Source organism: Aplidium turbinatum, chromosome 2, assembly GCF_918807975.1.
Source record: "Aplidium turbinatum chromosome 2, kaAplTurb1.1, whole genome shotgun sequence".
Lineage (NCBI taxonomy): Eukaryota > Metazoa > Chordata > Ascidiacea > Aplousobranchia > Polyclinidae > Aplidium > Aplidium turbinatum.
This window is the reverse complement of record NC_137473.1, coordinates 49,274,718-49,290,481: the sequence shown is the minus strand read 5'-3', so window position 1 is coordinate 49,290,481 and position 15,764 is coordinate 49,274,718. Positions and strand designations below refer to the sequence as shown.

The 15,764-nt window shown below is 37.7% G+C and overlaps 1 protein-coding gene across 1 annotated transcript in view; it reads left to right on the top strand.

Moving 5' to 3' along the window:
• Positions 1-11,538: 11,538 nt before the first annotated feature.
• LOC145764373 (uncharacterized) overlaps positions 11,539-15,764 on the top strand; it is a 30,094-nt gene continuing 25,868 nt past the window's right edge. The window contains exon 1 of the mRNA XM_082575989.1: positions 11,539-11,687. Coding sequence (XP_082432115.1) covers positions 11,624-11,687 — 64 coding nt within the window. The 5' untranslated portion in view covers positions 11,539-11,623. The remainder of the gene's footprint in view (positions 11,688-15,764) is intronic.

Below are 15,764 nucleotides of genomic sequence, written 5' to 3'. Positions count from 1 at the left end.
CAGCTACGCTTCTGCATTCTGGCACATTTAACAAGTGTACCCAAAAGTCAGGGTATTGTGTCGCTTTAAATAATGCTATGATGCCAAAATCTGACTGGAGATCAATTGAATTTTCGAGTTTTGCAGCAACGTATCTGTAAGTCTAACATAAATAAAACGCTGTAATAACTTACAATGTGCATTTAGCGTGGTATGGTATTTTCTGTTCAGCATTTCTACATTTTCTGTTCAGCATTGCATTTCAGCATTTCTGTTCAGCATTGAAATATTTCTCAAAATATTCTTGTAACAAATTAAGATTGGCATTGGAGCAGTTTTTTTTTAAATACTTTGTGTTATTTCATAAAGTTGTTAATGAGTTAATTTTGGGCTGATGTGTTATCTTACTGCCATGGGTGCCTATCGTTCTCTAAAATTTGCGGGAAATATTTACTAGGAAAGGTAGGAAGGGGCCACGAGCGAAGCGAGCTACAATAGATCGAGGGTCTGTTCTGATAATCAAACAAATACAGTACGGTAGGCCTAGGAACAAGTCTAATGCAATGTATATACAAGATTGGAAGTCGATAGTCAAAAAGTAATGACTATTTCACTATTGGATAGTGCCCAAAAAAGCAATGACTTTCCGCAATCGATAGTTAAAATAATCAATGAATAGCAATTACTAAAAATAACTGAAAAAATAACAAGCAAAAACCCGCAAACTCAAAAAAAAATACGCAAACTCGAAAAAACAAGCCCAAACTTGAGGGAAAACCGCAAGGCTATACCAACACTGTTAAAGACTCTCACTGGCATGTTTTTTCTGAACTGTGTTGCCGCAAATTTTCCTTAATCTATTAAAGTTCGAAAATCGGAAGGGGACTAGGTCGGATAGGAATCCGAAAACTAAATCTCGTAAATTCAGTTTGACGACGAAGTAAGTGAACAACAAGAAATGATTCAGCAGTTCTCCTAAATATCGATGAGTGAAAAACGAATAACGATTTCGTTGCTTGCATTAAAAAGCAGTGAATAACGCACATTCGATATTTATTTTTAAAAGGAATGGGTACCGTATAAGCATTCGATATTCAGAAAGCAACGAATAACGCTATCGAATAGTGACAACTAGTCGTTACTTTCAACCATGTGTAGGCTATAGGCCTATATATTTTAATTGTCAGTGTCAGCATTGGACAGCAGACGTCCAAACACTCGGCAACGAGTCTCAGGCACATTAAAAACGAAGTCCTTGGAGAGGTCATGGAGGTTGATTGAATTCTAAACTTTGTTGTGCATATGGCAGACCATTGCATGATTTAGCCGTTTCTGTGTCGTGGCAGATCGTAACCAAGTTTTGACAAGTCGCAGAGTTGAAAATGACCGTTCAGCTAAACACGAGCTGCCTATGGTGAAATGAAGCCTATGCTACATGAAGGATATAGCCTACATTAATTTATCCTGGTCAGCGTGTAGGCCTACCTAATATACTAAACTACTATCAGTCTATCACAAGTTTTAGATTGGGCAGGTTAAAAGTTTTTTCAATTAAAAAAAGCATAAAAGCTGCCTGCCAGCCTTCCAACTGCTGATTTGGCCTATATACAATTTTTTTGCCAAACCGACAAAGACGTTTCAGCAGCTCTTAACCTCAATGTCATAATAACTGAAAAACACCTCTTACACAAAATTAACACTAGCTAAGCTACTACACTACATGCTTGCAGGACTCTTTCTAAGTAATTCTAACATCCGCCCCGATAGCTCTGTTAATTGGTTAGCGCACGACTTCGTAAATGAAGAAGCTTCAAGATCAAGCGGCGCTGGTTCGAGTCGAGGTGTGCGCTTGAGCAAGGCATTCTAAGGACAGCTCATCATTCAGCGGCACTTAATGGATGGAATAATTTCCCAGCAATAACACTTCAACAATCGGAAACTTCACTCTGTCAATCTCGGTAACCGCCTCTGCGTCAAAAGCTTCTACAAGTATGCGAAACTACCAGGAATAAACTATTAAGGCTTTGTCAGTCCGAGGATATAGATTCAAAACCAACCAACCCCGCAGCAAATTTCTAACATTTCTTCAAATTAAATAATATATGTTCTACAGGTGCAAATTAAGCTAAACTATCACAAGATTAATACCAGGGGTGACGAACCTTTTTGCGGTCGCGGGCCACTTTGTCAATTACACATGAGTTATCGGGCCACACAACTTTTTAATCGTAATCTACTATGAAATCTTTTCGAAGCGACTCAAGATATTATTCATGAAAAGTAACAAACGGCAGATGAAGGTAATAAAACCCACACAGTTGAAATTATCTTACGCAGCATCGATTCGAAACATACAACAGTAAAAAATAAAAACAAATCAATTTGAGCAAAAGGGATAGAGCAACAGTACTTGCACAGCTTGCACTGATAATGAAGACACTTTAATTTTTGAAGCGTTTGCTTTGCGGGCCGCAGGTTTGTCACCTCTGATGTATACATACAGTGACAATCTGCTTTTATTCCGACGTTTCGTCAATTAGACACGACTGAATTTTTGATATTGGTGCAAAAAAATGGTCAGTGGTTACTGATTGTTGTGATGGTAAAAAAAAACAAAAAAAAAACTGAACAATAGTGCTGCTGTACCTGTAGTGCAGAGAAGCTTTGTGCAATCGTTGTTTGGGGAAATTTTTTATGAAATAACGTGGCAACACTGCACTGGCAGGATGCCACAAATCGAAATAGAACAGCGTTAGAGGCTCGGAGCCAGGGTGGCCAGATTGGCCTTTTTAAGGCCAAATTTCTCGAATTTGGCCTTTTTTAAAGTCTGTTGGCCTTAGAAATTATACGTTTGGCCTTTTTCTAGATTTGGCCTTAAATTTGGCCTTTTTTAAAATTTACTCTTCAAAATGCATAATAATCAATATTTCTCATATAGGCTATGGTAACCTTACCAGATGAAACCATATTCACCATTGTTCAATACATGTTTTATGCTTGTTTAATAGTCGTAATGTGACGCCGGCGCCGAGTCAGACGGTAACGACATCACACAATTAAGGCGACAGAGAAAATTGAATTGAGTCCTGTCTTTGTCATGAGTTACCATGGGGGATGGGGGGGACTTGTATACCTGGGACTGGTATATAAGTTTACAAGTCCCCCCCCACCCCCCTTGGTAACTCATGACAAAGACAGGACTCAATGGACATGGCTCTTTCGCCTTAGTTGTGTGATGTTCTAGGCCTTACCAAGTCAGACTGCGCTCACCTGCTAAGGCAGCCAGTGGAGCCACATGTCACCACTGTAGCGGATTAAAACTCATCCGCTACAATCCTTTTATACTTGCTACCTTTTGGGCTACTTTCAGAATTATTTTTGCTACAATTTATTAAAATTCGGTACAAGTCATAAAATATCGATAAATATGAATATTATAGATATTATTTTGGAATTATAATTTCAACGCTCAACAAAAGTAGGCATAGCCTGTACAGAAACGTAACGTGTTCATGTTTCGATCGATCGGTAGTCTAAACAGGGGTCCGCAAATACTGGGTCGCGACCCAAATTTGGGTCGCGAGACCATTCACAGTGGGTCGCAAAACGGTTTAAAATTACCATAAATATAACTTGTATGGCAAAAATAAATACAATCATATAGTCTTTGATGTGCTGAGTTTCGTACAATTTGGTAGGCTACAAGAAAATTTATACTTTCGATTGTAGTACAGTAGTTAAGCCCACGGTTATATATATAGCCTGGAAGACAGCTTGAGCCAGGGCATGAAAACTCTCTCAGCTTATCTCCAGAACTGGCGACTGAAACTTAGCGAAAATAAAACTTTGGCGGCAGCTTTCCACCTATATAGCCTACAGTCGGGAAGTTGATCGTGAGCTACATGTTCAGAACAATGGAAAACCTCTGACCTTCTGCCCCGAACCAGAATATCTTGGGGTGACACTAGACAAATCGTACACATACCGCCACCATTTGGTGTCACTGCGCAAGAAAATGACATCCCACGCTGCACTACTCAAGCGCCTGGCAGACCACAGCTGGGGGGCGAGGGCTGACACTTTGCGTATAGCAGCCTTTTAGCCCTTGCCTACTCTTCAGCAGAGTACTGTGCACCTGTTTGGTGCACACTGCCATAACATCGGCACTGCCATAAACAGCACCCTGCGCACAGTTACCGGATGCATGCGTCCCACATCATTGGATAATTTTGCCATTCTCGCTGGCATCCAACTTTCTGAGCTTCGTCACGAAGAAGCCACTCTGTTTCTTAGCCGACGGGCACTAAAGCCTAACCATCTTCTCCACCACAAGATCTCTGCTTCCCCAAACCAGCACCCCATTCGACTGAAGTCAAGACAACCATTGGTGCCAGCCGCTCAACTTCTGATCAACGAAGCAGATGAACTTCATCTCTGCGGCTACTTGGGCGGACTATAAATGGAATTCTGAAAGGAAGTCAAGTACCACCGGACTTCATTCGTTCATCCCCAATGCCGACACATGCCCCATTCGCCTGACACTACAAAGACAAGCATGGGTGCGCCTCAACCGTCTTCGTACGTGCGTCGGGCTTTTCCGGTCAACCATGCGCCATTGGGGAATTAGCCTCTTCCTCCTCCTGTGAATGTGGTGCGGAGGAACAGACTGCAGACCACATCATCAATAACTGTACCATCTTCAAGCCACCTAACGTAGTGGAAGGTCTGCGTGTCATGGGTGATGAAACTAAATACTGGCTGCTTTCTAATAGCCTTCCAGTGTAGTCCGGGAACATCTTGAGTCTGGGGTGGTAAAAGGATAGAGTAGACCCTCGGCCCCAGAGGCTTGCACGACGACAAAGCGCACGGTTAATAGGTCCACCCGCTTATTAAGCCCAATTTGGTCCATTCCGGAATTACTGAAGGTATAGGAGTGGCAGAAAATTGTCTCCCGCAGCCAAAATCGTCCGGTCCCGATGTGGCCTTAATAAGTGGGGACGACCGTATTGGAATTAATATTAATTTGCAAAGTGTTTTGCGCAAAATTATATGCTTCCGAAACGTTTGGGTCGCGAAGACTTCGAACGATTGCTTTTTGGGTCTATGTTTGGGTCGCACCAAAAAGTATTTGCGGACCCCTGGACACAGTGCTCTTCAACCGGGTATACTGTATACCCAAGTGTATACCAGATCAAAACTAGGGTATACAGCTGGAGAAGGGTATACGAAAGGTATAAAGCTTAGATATGTGATAGTGGATGTCACAACAGAGGTACGGTGGCTATCGCGAGGGAAAGTTCTTTCCCGTGTGTTTGAACTTCGCGAACAGTTAGGGGCATTTTACACTGAACACGGAGACCCAAGGGCTTCCAAGTTTCGTGACATATTCTGGATTGCAAAACTGGCATACTTGGCGTCGATTTTTGATCGCTTGAACCAAGTGAACATCAGTCTTCAAGGGAGAGAAGGTGATATACTTCGGTCAACTAGCAAGATCAATGCGCTGAAGATGAAAATTGCACTCTGGAAAGAGAATGCTTTGTCGAGGAACTTCAATGACTTTCCTGTATTAAGTCAATACATGAAAGAGTCTAGCTGGGAGTTTGAGGACGTTTCTACTGAAGATAACTTGTCTGCCTTTATTGTTAGTCACCTGAAATTACTTGCCGACAATTTGACTAGGCTACGTATTTTCCTGAAGATAACGAACAATGTCTGGAAGCAAACTCGTGGATTATCCAACCATTTAATAATGAACCAACTGAGGATGAGGAATTATTGGAACTACGGCTGATTTAAATCAAAAACACTCATTCCGAGAAGTGGATTACGCAGAATGTTGGGTTTCTCTTCTTGAATTTCCCGAATACAAAAATCTCGCGCAAAAAGCCATTGATGTCTTGGTGCCGATGCCTACCACTTATTTGTGTGAAGAAGGATTTTCCAGTCTTGTTGAGATCACGTCAAACAAATGAAACTCGATACTTGACATTGATTCTTTAATGCGGGGAGGAATAGAGAAAGAGCTAACACCACGTTATGTCCAACTTGCCGAAACAATGCAACAACGAGCTAGCCATTAAATCAACTTCAATTTTGACGTTTTTTGCACTTTTGCATGCGTAGTTTCTTGTGCCCAGTTCAAGACTACTATAATCACTTTAACAAACAATTAATTAATTATTAGTTTTTTTTTACTTCCTGTGCACAATTAAACATTGTTATTTGTAAGGTATACGAATTTATTAAAAATTGAAAAAAGGTGTAGGCTACCACGCAAAAAAGGTTGAAGAGCACTGGTCTAACACAACCGCAGGCTTGCCAGCCGAGAACTGTGTGATGTGCAAAGTGAATATATTGCCAAAGCTAAGCAACATTTCTACAGATAAAAAAACCAAGAAACACCTAAATAAAATACCAAATTCCTCCTAAAGCTCTCTCACTAAATTTGTCCATGAAGTCACTGACTCAGAAAAAATAGCAGAAATTGATCTTAGTTTAACCATAGTGTGCCATGCTACTATTCGCTCAATTGATCACATTGGTGATGTGGTGAAGTATGATGGTAATATTTTAGTTACTGCTGCTGTAAAAACAAAGCAAATATTTTAGTTACTGCTGTAAAAACAAAGCCTAGAAACAGAACACAAATTCAACTATTGGAAGTTGTCATAAGACTTCGTTCTCACCTGTTGGACCAAAAAATGTGTTGCAAAGACTTCAAGTGCACCCCAAATATGATTGAATTGCACAACAGTGCAGGGCCGTAGCCAGACCGCAGAGCAAAGGGGGCCAACTTTTTTTTAGGAAGGCCCAAAAAAAGAAAAAACGGGAAAGATAGGCAAAATCATTATAATTGTAGCTGTTGGTCGAGAACGTTGGGATTTTTTTTAGGGGGGTTGAGGCCCCTCTGGCCACCGGCTGGCTACGAACCTGCAACAGTGAGAATGTGTATATTTTATCAGAAAATGAATAAACCAACTATTTAGATGAAATTCTTCAATAATCCAATAAAATATAAGTAAATTTGTTAAATATAATTATGTAATTATGTATATTTCATTATTTTTAATATAAACAGGTAAATATCCATTTGGCCTTCTTTATCTAATATTTTCCTTGTTTTGGCCTTTTTTTGTATTATTTTGCATTAAGACCTTTTCATAGTCTGGCAACCGTGATTACAATGCTTATTTTATCTTGTTTGAGTTTGGCTTATTTTTGACCTTTTTTCTAACTATTTGGCCTTAAGTTGGCCTTTTTTCTTGGTGAGTTTGGCCTTTTTTCCAAATTTCAGTCTGGCAACCCTGCTCGGAGCGACTGTTTTGTGGCAACTGAATTTGTTGAAGTATGTGCATGGGCTTCTGAATTACAAGTTTTTGTAACTTCTAATAGGACAGTCAACTATGCTTGGCTGTAGTACCTTCGTCTTGTTTAGAATTTTTACAAACGTAGTAATTTACAAATTCATTTGGGAAGTGCAGTAGCTTAAGGTGTCCGCTAAGTGAATGAACTAAGCTCAGTCCAATTAGTCTGAGAAAATATTTGGAATTTTGACTTGACACGTTGTATGGCGGATCAATCTATCAATACGGAAAAAAATTACGGTGCATGGTTGTTGCTCTAAGATTTTATTATTTTTCTTATGACAGAATGTTTTGTTAGTATGAACACTTGAACAGTGTTCAGTTGTACAAGCTAGACTATGTCTTTGCAGGGTGTCATACAAGCTTATCAATGTGAAATATCACTTTAGTTAGCACCGCTAAAAGATGGAAATGTGGAAATTTTTCCAGCGTTAATTGGCACATTGTCTGCAGAAGTAAAGAATTAATGCTGATGTAGAAAAGGCAGAACTTTGATCTTGGCATCTAGGCTATATTAGACAAATCTCGCAATAAAGCTGGTTTAAGTAGCAACAAGCAATTCAAGATGATTTATCAAGGCAAAAACATGAATCAGAATATATGAAGCAGGAAGGTACGGTATGGTTTTTGTTATCTTGGAAACAACCTCTTGGTTCTGCCTGTCGATTCACAACTATAGAAAAGTATAACCTAAATGAACGTATAAAGACATATAACAATGTTTAATTTTTTCAACATTGCTTTATTGCTGTATTGTACATTTGCACAATATAGACGCCAAGACCAGATTTCTGTCTTTTCTTCAATGGCTGCATCAGATTTTTGCCTTTTCTACACTAGCATTAATTCTTCACTTCTGCAAACAATGCACCATTTTATGTGATGTAATTATCTATTTTTTAGTGGTGCCCCACCTCAGTTGTTTTTTGCCTGTTACCAGTACAGACAAAATGAGATACGGTAACTGATGGTAGATTTATCAAGCTTTTTCATGTTATGTTTCATTGTTCAATGGTTAACGATTTAAACATTTAATCAATTTAAATGGAATTATGTGCATAGAAATGAGAGATAAATTTTGTTTTTTACAAGTAGCAAGTAATATCTAAAATGAAAAAAAGTTCACGAAAGCCCTAATTTACATGTTCTGCTTTTGTTAATACATGGACTATTGAATCGATGTATTTGTGGTGCTTAGATATTATAGTCTGTTTTAACTTGTTAACCATTGCTTAAGCATCATTGTTGAAATATGGTGACAAAGATTTTTATGTTTGTTGATGTGTAGTAAAAGCGTACATTATTTTCACAAAATGTAGTAAAGTTGGATACTTTGTAATTGCTCTTATAATGGACTGTAACTGAATTCTTATATTGATGATAATTTTTGGTTTTGTTTTCACCTTTATTATTCTAGTCTTTAAGCTAGCTTATAATAGACTGGTGTATTATATTAAACGTTCCTACAAATTATACTAGCTTTTATAGAGTGGCTAATGATGAGGCCGATATGTTGTATTTATCTATGTGATAGATATATAATAGCCTAACAGTATCTTGTTTTAAAGGTAGTCTATGTGGCCTAGACAAGAGTGTAATAATTGTACGAATGTTACCACATCCAAAGAGTTATATTTTTATTGGCATGAAAAAGTATGGAGAAAATTGTGTTTTTTTTTACTGACATCACCACACATTTCTATTAAATTATTGCATTCTACCGGTATTCTATTTAACATTGTGTATATATATATTTAAATTTTGTTAGGTTATGTGCTATCATGTGTGCCTTGATGTTATTAATGTTCACTTTTGTAAGCTATTGTTTATAAAAGTGAATGTGTTTTATATATCTTGACTAGGCTACTTTTTGTCTAACTTGTTTTGCTGCTAGTTACTTGTGCAGTTATGATAGTGTTACTGGGATGCAACCTAATTCGTATCCTGAACAATTCGTACCCTCATTTCGTACCCTGTAAAAATGGAGAAAAAAATTTGAAAAAGCCAACATAGCACATAGATTGGAGTTTCCATTTAACCCTAGCCCTAACCCTAACTTTAAAATTTTTGCGGAAACTCCGATTAGCGACTTCGGCTTTGTTTCGATCTGCAACTTCGGCTTTGTGCTATTTTTTTTCTCGATCTTTTCAGGGTACGAAATGAGGGTACGAATTGTTTAGGGTACGAATTAGGTTGCACCCGTGTTACTGTACCTATTAGCATTGTTGCTGCATGATATCAGAGTAGTTCTGACCAAGAATGCAAACATCAAAATCTTAGCTTGTTCTGTCAAACCTGAACTATTTATACAACTTCCATACAGTTTATTACCTGCAAACTTCGGAATGGCCCGATTCGGTGAGTCCGATTCGGTGAGAGCCTTTTTTGGTGAGAGCCCTATTCGGTGAGTTTTTTTTTTTTAAATTATTGCGCGCCGTAGCCTAATTATCATTGCCGTTATAGGGATAGGGGATAGAGGTTAGGGGGTTGGGGTTGGGGTGGGGTTTTGGGGTTAGGGGGTTGGGGGTTTTTGGGGTTGGGGGTTTTTGGGGTTGGGGGTTTTTGGGGTTGGGGGTTTGCGGTTTTGGGGTTAGGGGGTTGGGGGTTTTTAGGGTTTGGGGGGGTTGGGGGACTTGGGGGGTTGGGAGTTTTTGGGGTTGGGGGTTAGGGGTTTTAATTAGGCTACGGTACCTGATAATTTTCAAACAAAAATTCAGAAAAAAAACACAAAAACCCCCAACCCCAAAAACCCCCTAACCCCTATCCCCCTATCCCCCAACCCCTATCCCCCAACCCCTAACCCCTATCCCCTAACCCTATAACGGCAATGATAATTAGGCTACGGCGCGCAATAATTAAAAAAAAAAAACCTAACCGAATAGGGCTCTCACCGAAAAAGGCTCTCACCGAATCGGACTCACCGAATCGGACTTACCGAATAGTAGCAGACCCTGCAAACTTATGTAATATTATCATACTTCATCATACAATAAAGAAAAAAAAATTATTCAAAAAAATCTTTAAATGCTTTGAGGTCTGGATGCAGAAAAGACCAGAGGGGGTGTATATATATGAAGGAAAATTGTAGCAAATACAAAATATACTGTAACAAAAAAGCCACACATGTTGGATTACAAACAATCATTTAACATTAGATACATTGGTCAGCTGTTTGTACAAAATTAGTTGCATTATCATTTGATGGTATTAAAGTTTTTCTTTTGAACATTTTAATATCAAAGAGTCAATGACAAAATGATATACAGGGAGTTCTGCTTGTTATGACTAGTATGGGCCAAATTCTGTGGGCCTATCTTTAAAAATATATAGCCAGCACACTTGCAAACTCACTAGCTCCGAAATTCTTAAACTGAGAGGTGTGCCTCACTGGGAAGTCAGTGTAACAAGTCTACTCTATAAGGGTATTAGGTGGTAAACTGTTACACTTGTATCCCACTGTATGTTACAAGTTATGAACAGAAATGTTGATAGCACTTTTTCTTGCATCACAATTATTGACTGGTGATGCAATCTATAGTTTTGACCTTTGTTTCAAGTGCCTTTAATTGTGGTTGTTGTCTAGTCCACTGTTCTATAACAATGGTTGTTTGTGACTTTATTTTTTGCGGATTTAAAATTTCCGATTTTGTGAGAGAGATTGCTAAAGCAGACTAATATAACAGCCATGGCTTCAATTTTCATTATCTATACCAGTAAGAGAAAAAACAAGTAGTTTTTGGCTATTCTACACTTGAAAGTGTGAAGTCACAAGCTCGAAACAAACTTGACTGTGAATCTGACATGTGATGTGCATTGTTTTCACCTAAACAATAAATTAAATCGCTGGTTTCAAGTAAAAATAAATTTGATTGTTTTAAAATCCAAACCTTGTAAAATTTATGTGGTTTGATTTACAACTTTAACGAGATAGTGCACACAAAATTTTTACAAGTGACATCAAGAAGATGCAGCCTAAAAAATTTAAGAATCCCTATTATAGCCAAAACTCCAAAACACTTTGAATTTATTTTAAAATTGTTTTCATGGAACAAACAATGTTTGAAAAACTGAAGCAGCATCAGCTTAAGGAATTGTAACCTGCTATGATTTCAAAAAATGATAAATTATTAGACTTGGTTAAATTACTATTTGTAAAATTTTTATTTCGAGTTGTTTACTTTGCAGATAACGCTTTTGTGTACAGTTTATTAGACAATAAATGCTTTTGATTTAGTTAAAGTAACTTGAATGAATATTAGGAAAAAGTTCATAAAGAAATGAATACATTTGACCTTTGGCTTTCATTGCTAGTGGTCCTGGTTTGTTTTCAATATTCGACTGGTAAGTTTTTTACCATACTTTATCTTTGAAGTGTTATTTGTGTTTTATTTTACAATTTCGATTTGCTAATTTAACGTGGAGACTTGCTTAGCCCATAGATGTCCTTTTTCGACATAGAATAATAATAATAATGCTTGTTTTTATCGGAATGGCCCGTTTCGGTGAGTCTGATTCGATGAGTCCGATCCCTATTCGGTGATTTTTTCAATTGTTTTTTAAATTATCGGGTACCATAGCCTAATTATCATTGCCGTTTTAGGGTTAGGGGTTAAAGGTTAGGAACTCACCGATGCGGACTCACCGAATAGTAGCAGACCCTGTTTTTATATAGCGTTGTGTCCACTGTCCATCGCAGAATGCGTTGCTCCTCAGTGCTTTACAAAGCAAATGGTGTCAATGCAGCCTTGCAAAGGCGCAGCTGAGTACATTATTAGAACTGGTTTTTTACAATGTTCTGATGGTATCTATCGATTTGCATGATACAATTAAATGTGCATTATTCTAAAAACAGATCTAATATGGCTTCCATTACAATTTTGACATAATATGTACTGTATCACAAATCTAAACAGTACACTGTAACACTTTTGTCTCAGTCAGCTTTTTTGTATTCAGTATTATAATGTTAAAGCACATTTCAATAAATGTCTGCTAAAGTGCAGCTTGAATGAATGTTGCATTAAAGTTTAAGTTTAGCATAAAATTCTTGTTTGCTGTTTTGAGACTTTTTTTGTCAGAGAGGCTTATCAAAGATTTCATTGTTGTGCTTCTGTTGCATTGATGAACATTAAACAATGACAAAGAGTCTTATGAAATATCAGAATATTTTTACTTGTAGCTCAGTGCATGGACAATGGACATTAGTTATTGAAATGAATGTTACGATCAGGGAATTCATGCTAGTGAAGTTTTAGTGCAGATGGCTCTTAGCAGACACAATTCAGGCACCTTGTAGATAGAGTAAATTACCAACAACACTTTACCCAGCAGAAGTTTTACATTGTCAACCTTGGTGATTGTATGTGTCAGTAATTTAAACCTACAAACAACATCTGGAACTACCAGTATTAAGCTTACAAAGAAGCCTAAACAGTCTGAGATCAAGGACTGCCTCAATCAGTCATTGCGATGAACTCTGCTTTGAAAGTAAGCAATCCCTTAAAATGAACAAGTTCTGCAAAGCATAATTATGTTGGTTTTATGTTTAGGCAAAGTTTAGATTGCATGAGTTTCCACATTCAATTAAACATCTGGAATTGACAGTATTCCGCTACAACCAGACAGCAAACTCTGTTGTTTTTACATTGATTCAACGTCTGCAGACGCTGAATCAATGTATAAATGCGGGATTATGCTGTCTTAGAAGAACATGATTTATAACAACAGTCAGGAATGAGACTAAAAAGAACTCAACAAAAAGCATTTACTTGAACGCTTGTAGTCCATTACTTGCCATGGAAACATGCAATAAATAATTCATTTCACTGAGAGCTTCCTGTCATTTTTTTTGAACTAGTGTTTTGAGATTTGATATTGTTATGATTCAGTTTGGCTTTGCTGCGTTTTTTTTTACAATAAGCGAAATTTGCCACGATTTTCTCACAGAAGCAGTGAATATCTCTCATTCTTTTACTATAAAAGTTAGAACTCCACAGCATTCTCTTCTCTACAATCTGTTTGCTTTGTGGCTTGTTGAGAGCGGAGGGCGTCAATTTCTGTTTCTTTTATTTTCTTATGTTCCTTCCAAGTGCTCTTGCCGCTGCAAATTTTGTCAAGGGTAATTTCTTTGCTGTGTAACTTCATGTCATAACTACACTGCATGGTTACTTTGAAAAGTTGATGATCTCTTTGCCTTTGGCCATTTATAAAGCTGAGTTTGCACAATTCATTGAAACAGCTTTTAATTTGTCTGTTTTCTTAACATTTTTTGTTCTGCCGACGTGGTTTGACATTTTCTATCCATAAGTGAACATGGTTTCCTAAGCTTGGGTCCCAGCCAGAAAATCAGCCCTTTTTTTACATTGACTCAACGTCTGTAATTGTAATTAATGTAAAAAAGACTGATTTGCTGACTGAGGTGACAGTTCATGTCCATGAAGACTACAGCGGCTGTCTTTTTGACCCTGTTTGATCTTCTACTCGCCATTAGTCATCAGTTTGCTAATGTGTTGCTTTTAAAATGTTTGACAGTATCAATGAACTTGTCAATAACATTTAAACTTAAAACGGGGAAAAAAAAACTTGTTGGTCATCTGAGCATCCTTATTTTGCATGGTTTAGTTTTCAAGTAACTCAGCAAATCAGGACTTTGTGTATTAATTCAAGACGTTGAATTACTTTAGAAAGGGTTGATGTGCTGACTGAGACCAACGTCTGCAGACGTTGAAGCAATGTAAAAAGAGAGTTAATTTTCCGGCTGGGAAATGCGCAATGTTTGGTTGTATTTTTTCTTCTACCAGTCCAAGGGGTCTTGAAGCTTTTTCTGCTGCAGAATCTCAAAATAATTTGGCCAATTGAAGCTTAATTTTAATAAAACAACAAAAGTACGTATGTGAAAGATTTCACTCTTCCTGAAAAGTTGCAATTGCAAATTCATGCACATTGTCGGTTGGACTTGTTTGCATATCCCTTGATTATTTTGATACGATAAAATAAAAGCTAATTGTGCTTAAATATAAACATGGCGTTTTTGTGTTTACTGTGTTATCACCAAGTGTCCTGGATACGGTTACCAATCCAAAAGTTTATATGTTTTTGACAAAATAACATGAGAAAGAAATGTATGGATCAAGATTGACTTCAAGCTGAAAGATTCCTGTGCTGTCGTCTAACAAGCATTAGAACGAACGTTACACTGTATGCAGTGGAAAACTAAAACGCGTTAAAACGAAACTGCTTGTGGTCTTGTTTCAATGACACAAAGGAAATTTTAACAGAAACATTTTATCTGCTCAGTGATGAACTGTACGGCGATGCCTAGTCACTGTATTACTGATGAGACCCAGAAGGTTGAACGCGAAACAGAGTTTCTGTCTAGTTATTCTTTATGAACAACTATTTTTTTTACGATTTTCTTCAAAGCCAACTACTCAGTCCCCAGATCAGATCTTTATCACATTGATTAAATGTCTGGCGGCATTGAATCAATGCAAAAAGGACTGGACCTTTACGGATGAGAGAAATTTATTGGCCTTTCAAATACCAGTCCACAAAATGAAACACAAACACACAAAAAAGGATGTTGTAGAGTTTTAATGGTATGATAATAAAAGTTAATTGTTTGACGATTTATGGCAGTCACGTGGCAACGCTGCTTCTCAGGTTTTCAGTTTGTAGAAGGGTGATTGACATTACTTGAGACTAAACGAAGCTTTCATTAACAATTTTGTCCGTAACAGCCCAGCCAACGAAACCAAACCAACCTTTTTTACAGTTAACTTAATATAAAAAAATGACTAACTTGCTGATAAGAAATTATGTCTTTTTTATTCAACCTTTGCAATGCTAAGCTTGCGTCTCACTGACGAATTTCCGTCCATTCGCTTTTGCTGGCTCATCGAAACACTGGTTTTATCTAATTTTGATACGTAAGCGAATTATCCTTTGAAGAGCCACCACATGAAATCAACCGCAATAAAAAGTTCAAATTGGTCCGTCTTTTACGTAATTGCTGTCAAACCAATCAACCTCCTTTGCGGTTAGCTTGGCATGCGATTCCAAACCCTGAATCCATTACTGCACTGTTTTATGAGCGCCAAATGGCATTTTCTGTTATCTCAACAAAGAACGAACTCGTTTGTGCTGAGGAAGTCGAAGAAAAATTGATTGTTTTAACGTTTTTTTGTTTGCTTTTTGCCGAAGAAAATAAATCTCTTCAAGCGTTCGTTTGCTACAAACGAGAAATTTGAAATTGATTGACTAAACTTTAATTCGCGCTCTTTGAAAACCCGAAAGAATACTCGATCTGGTTAAAAGACAGTGTTTACTTTATCCCACTTTATGACAAGCACAACGAGTTGCAGTCTTCTGCGACCTGCATTAAGACTCAATGCTGTGGATTCCAGTGGTCAGTTAGTT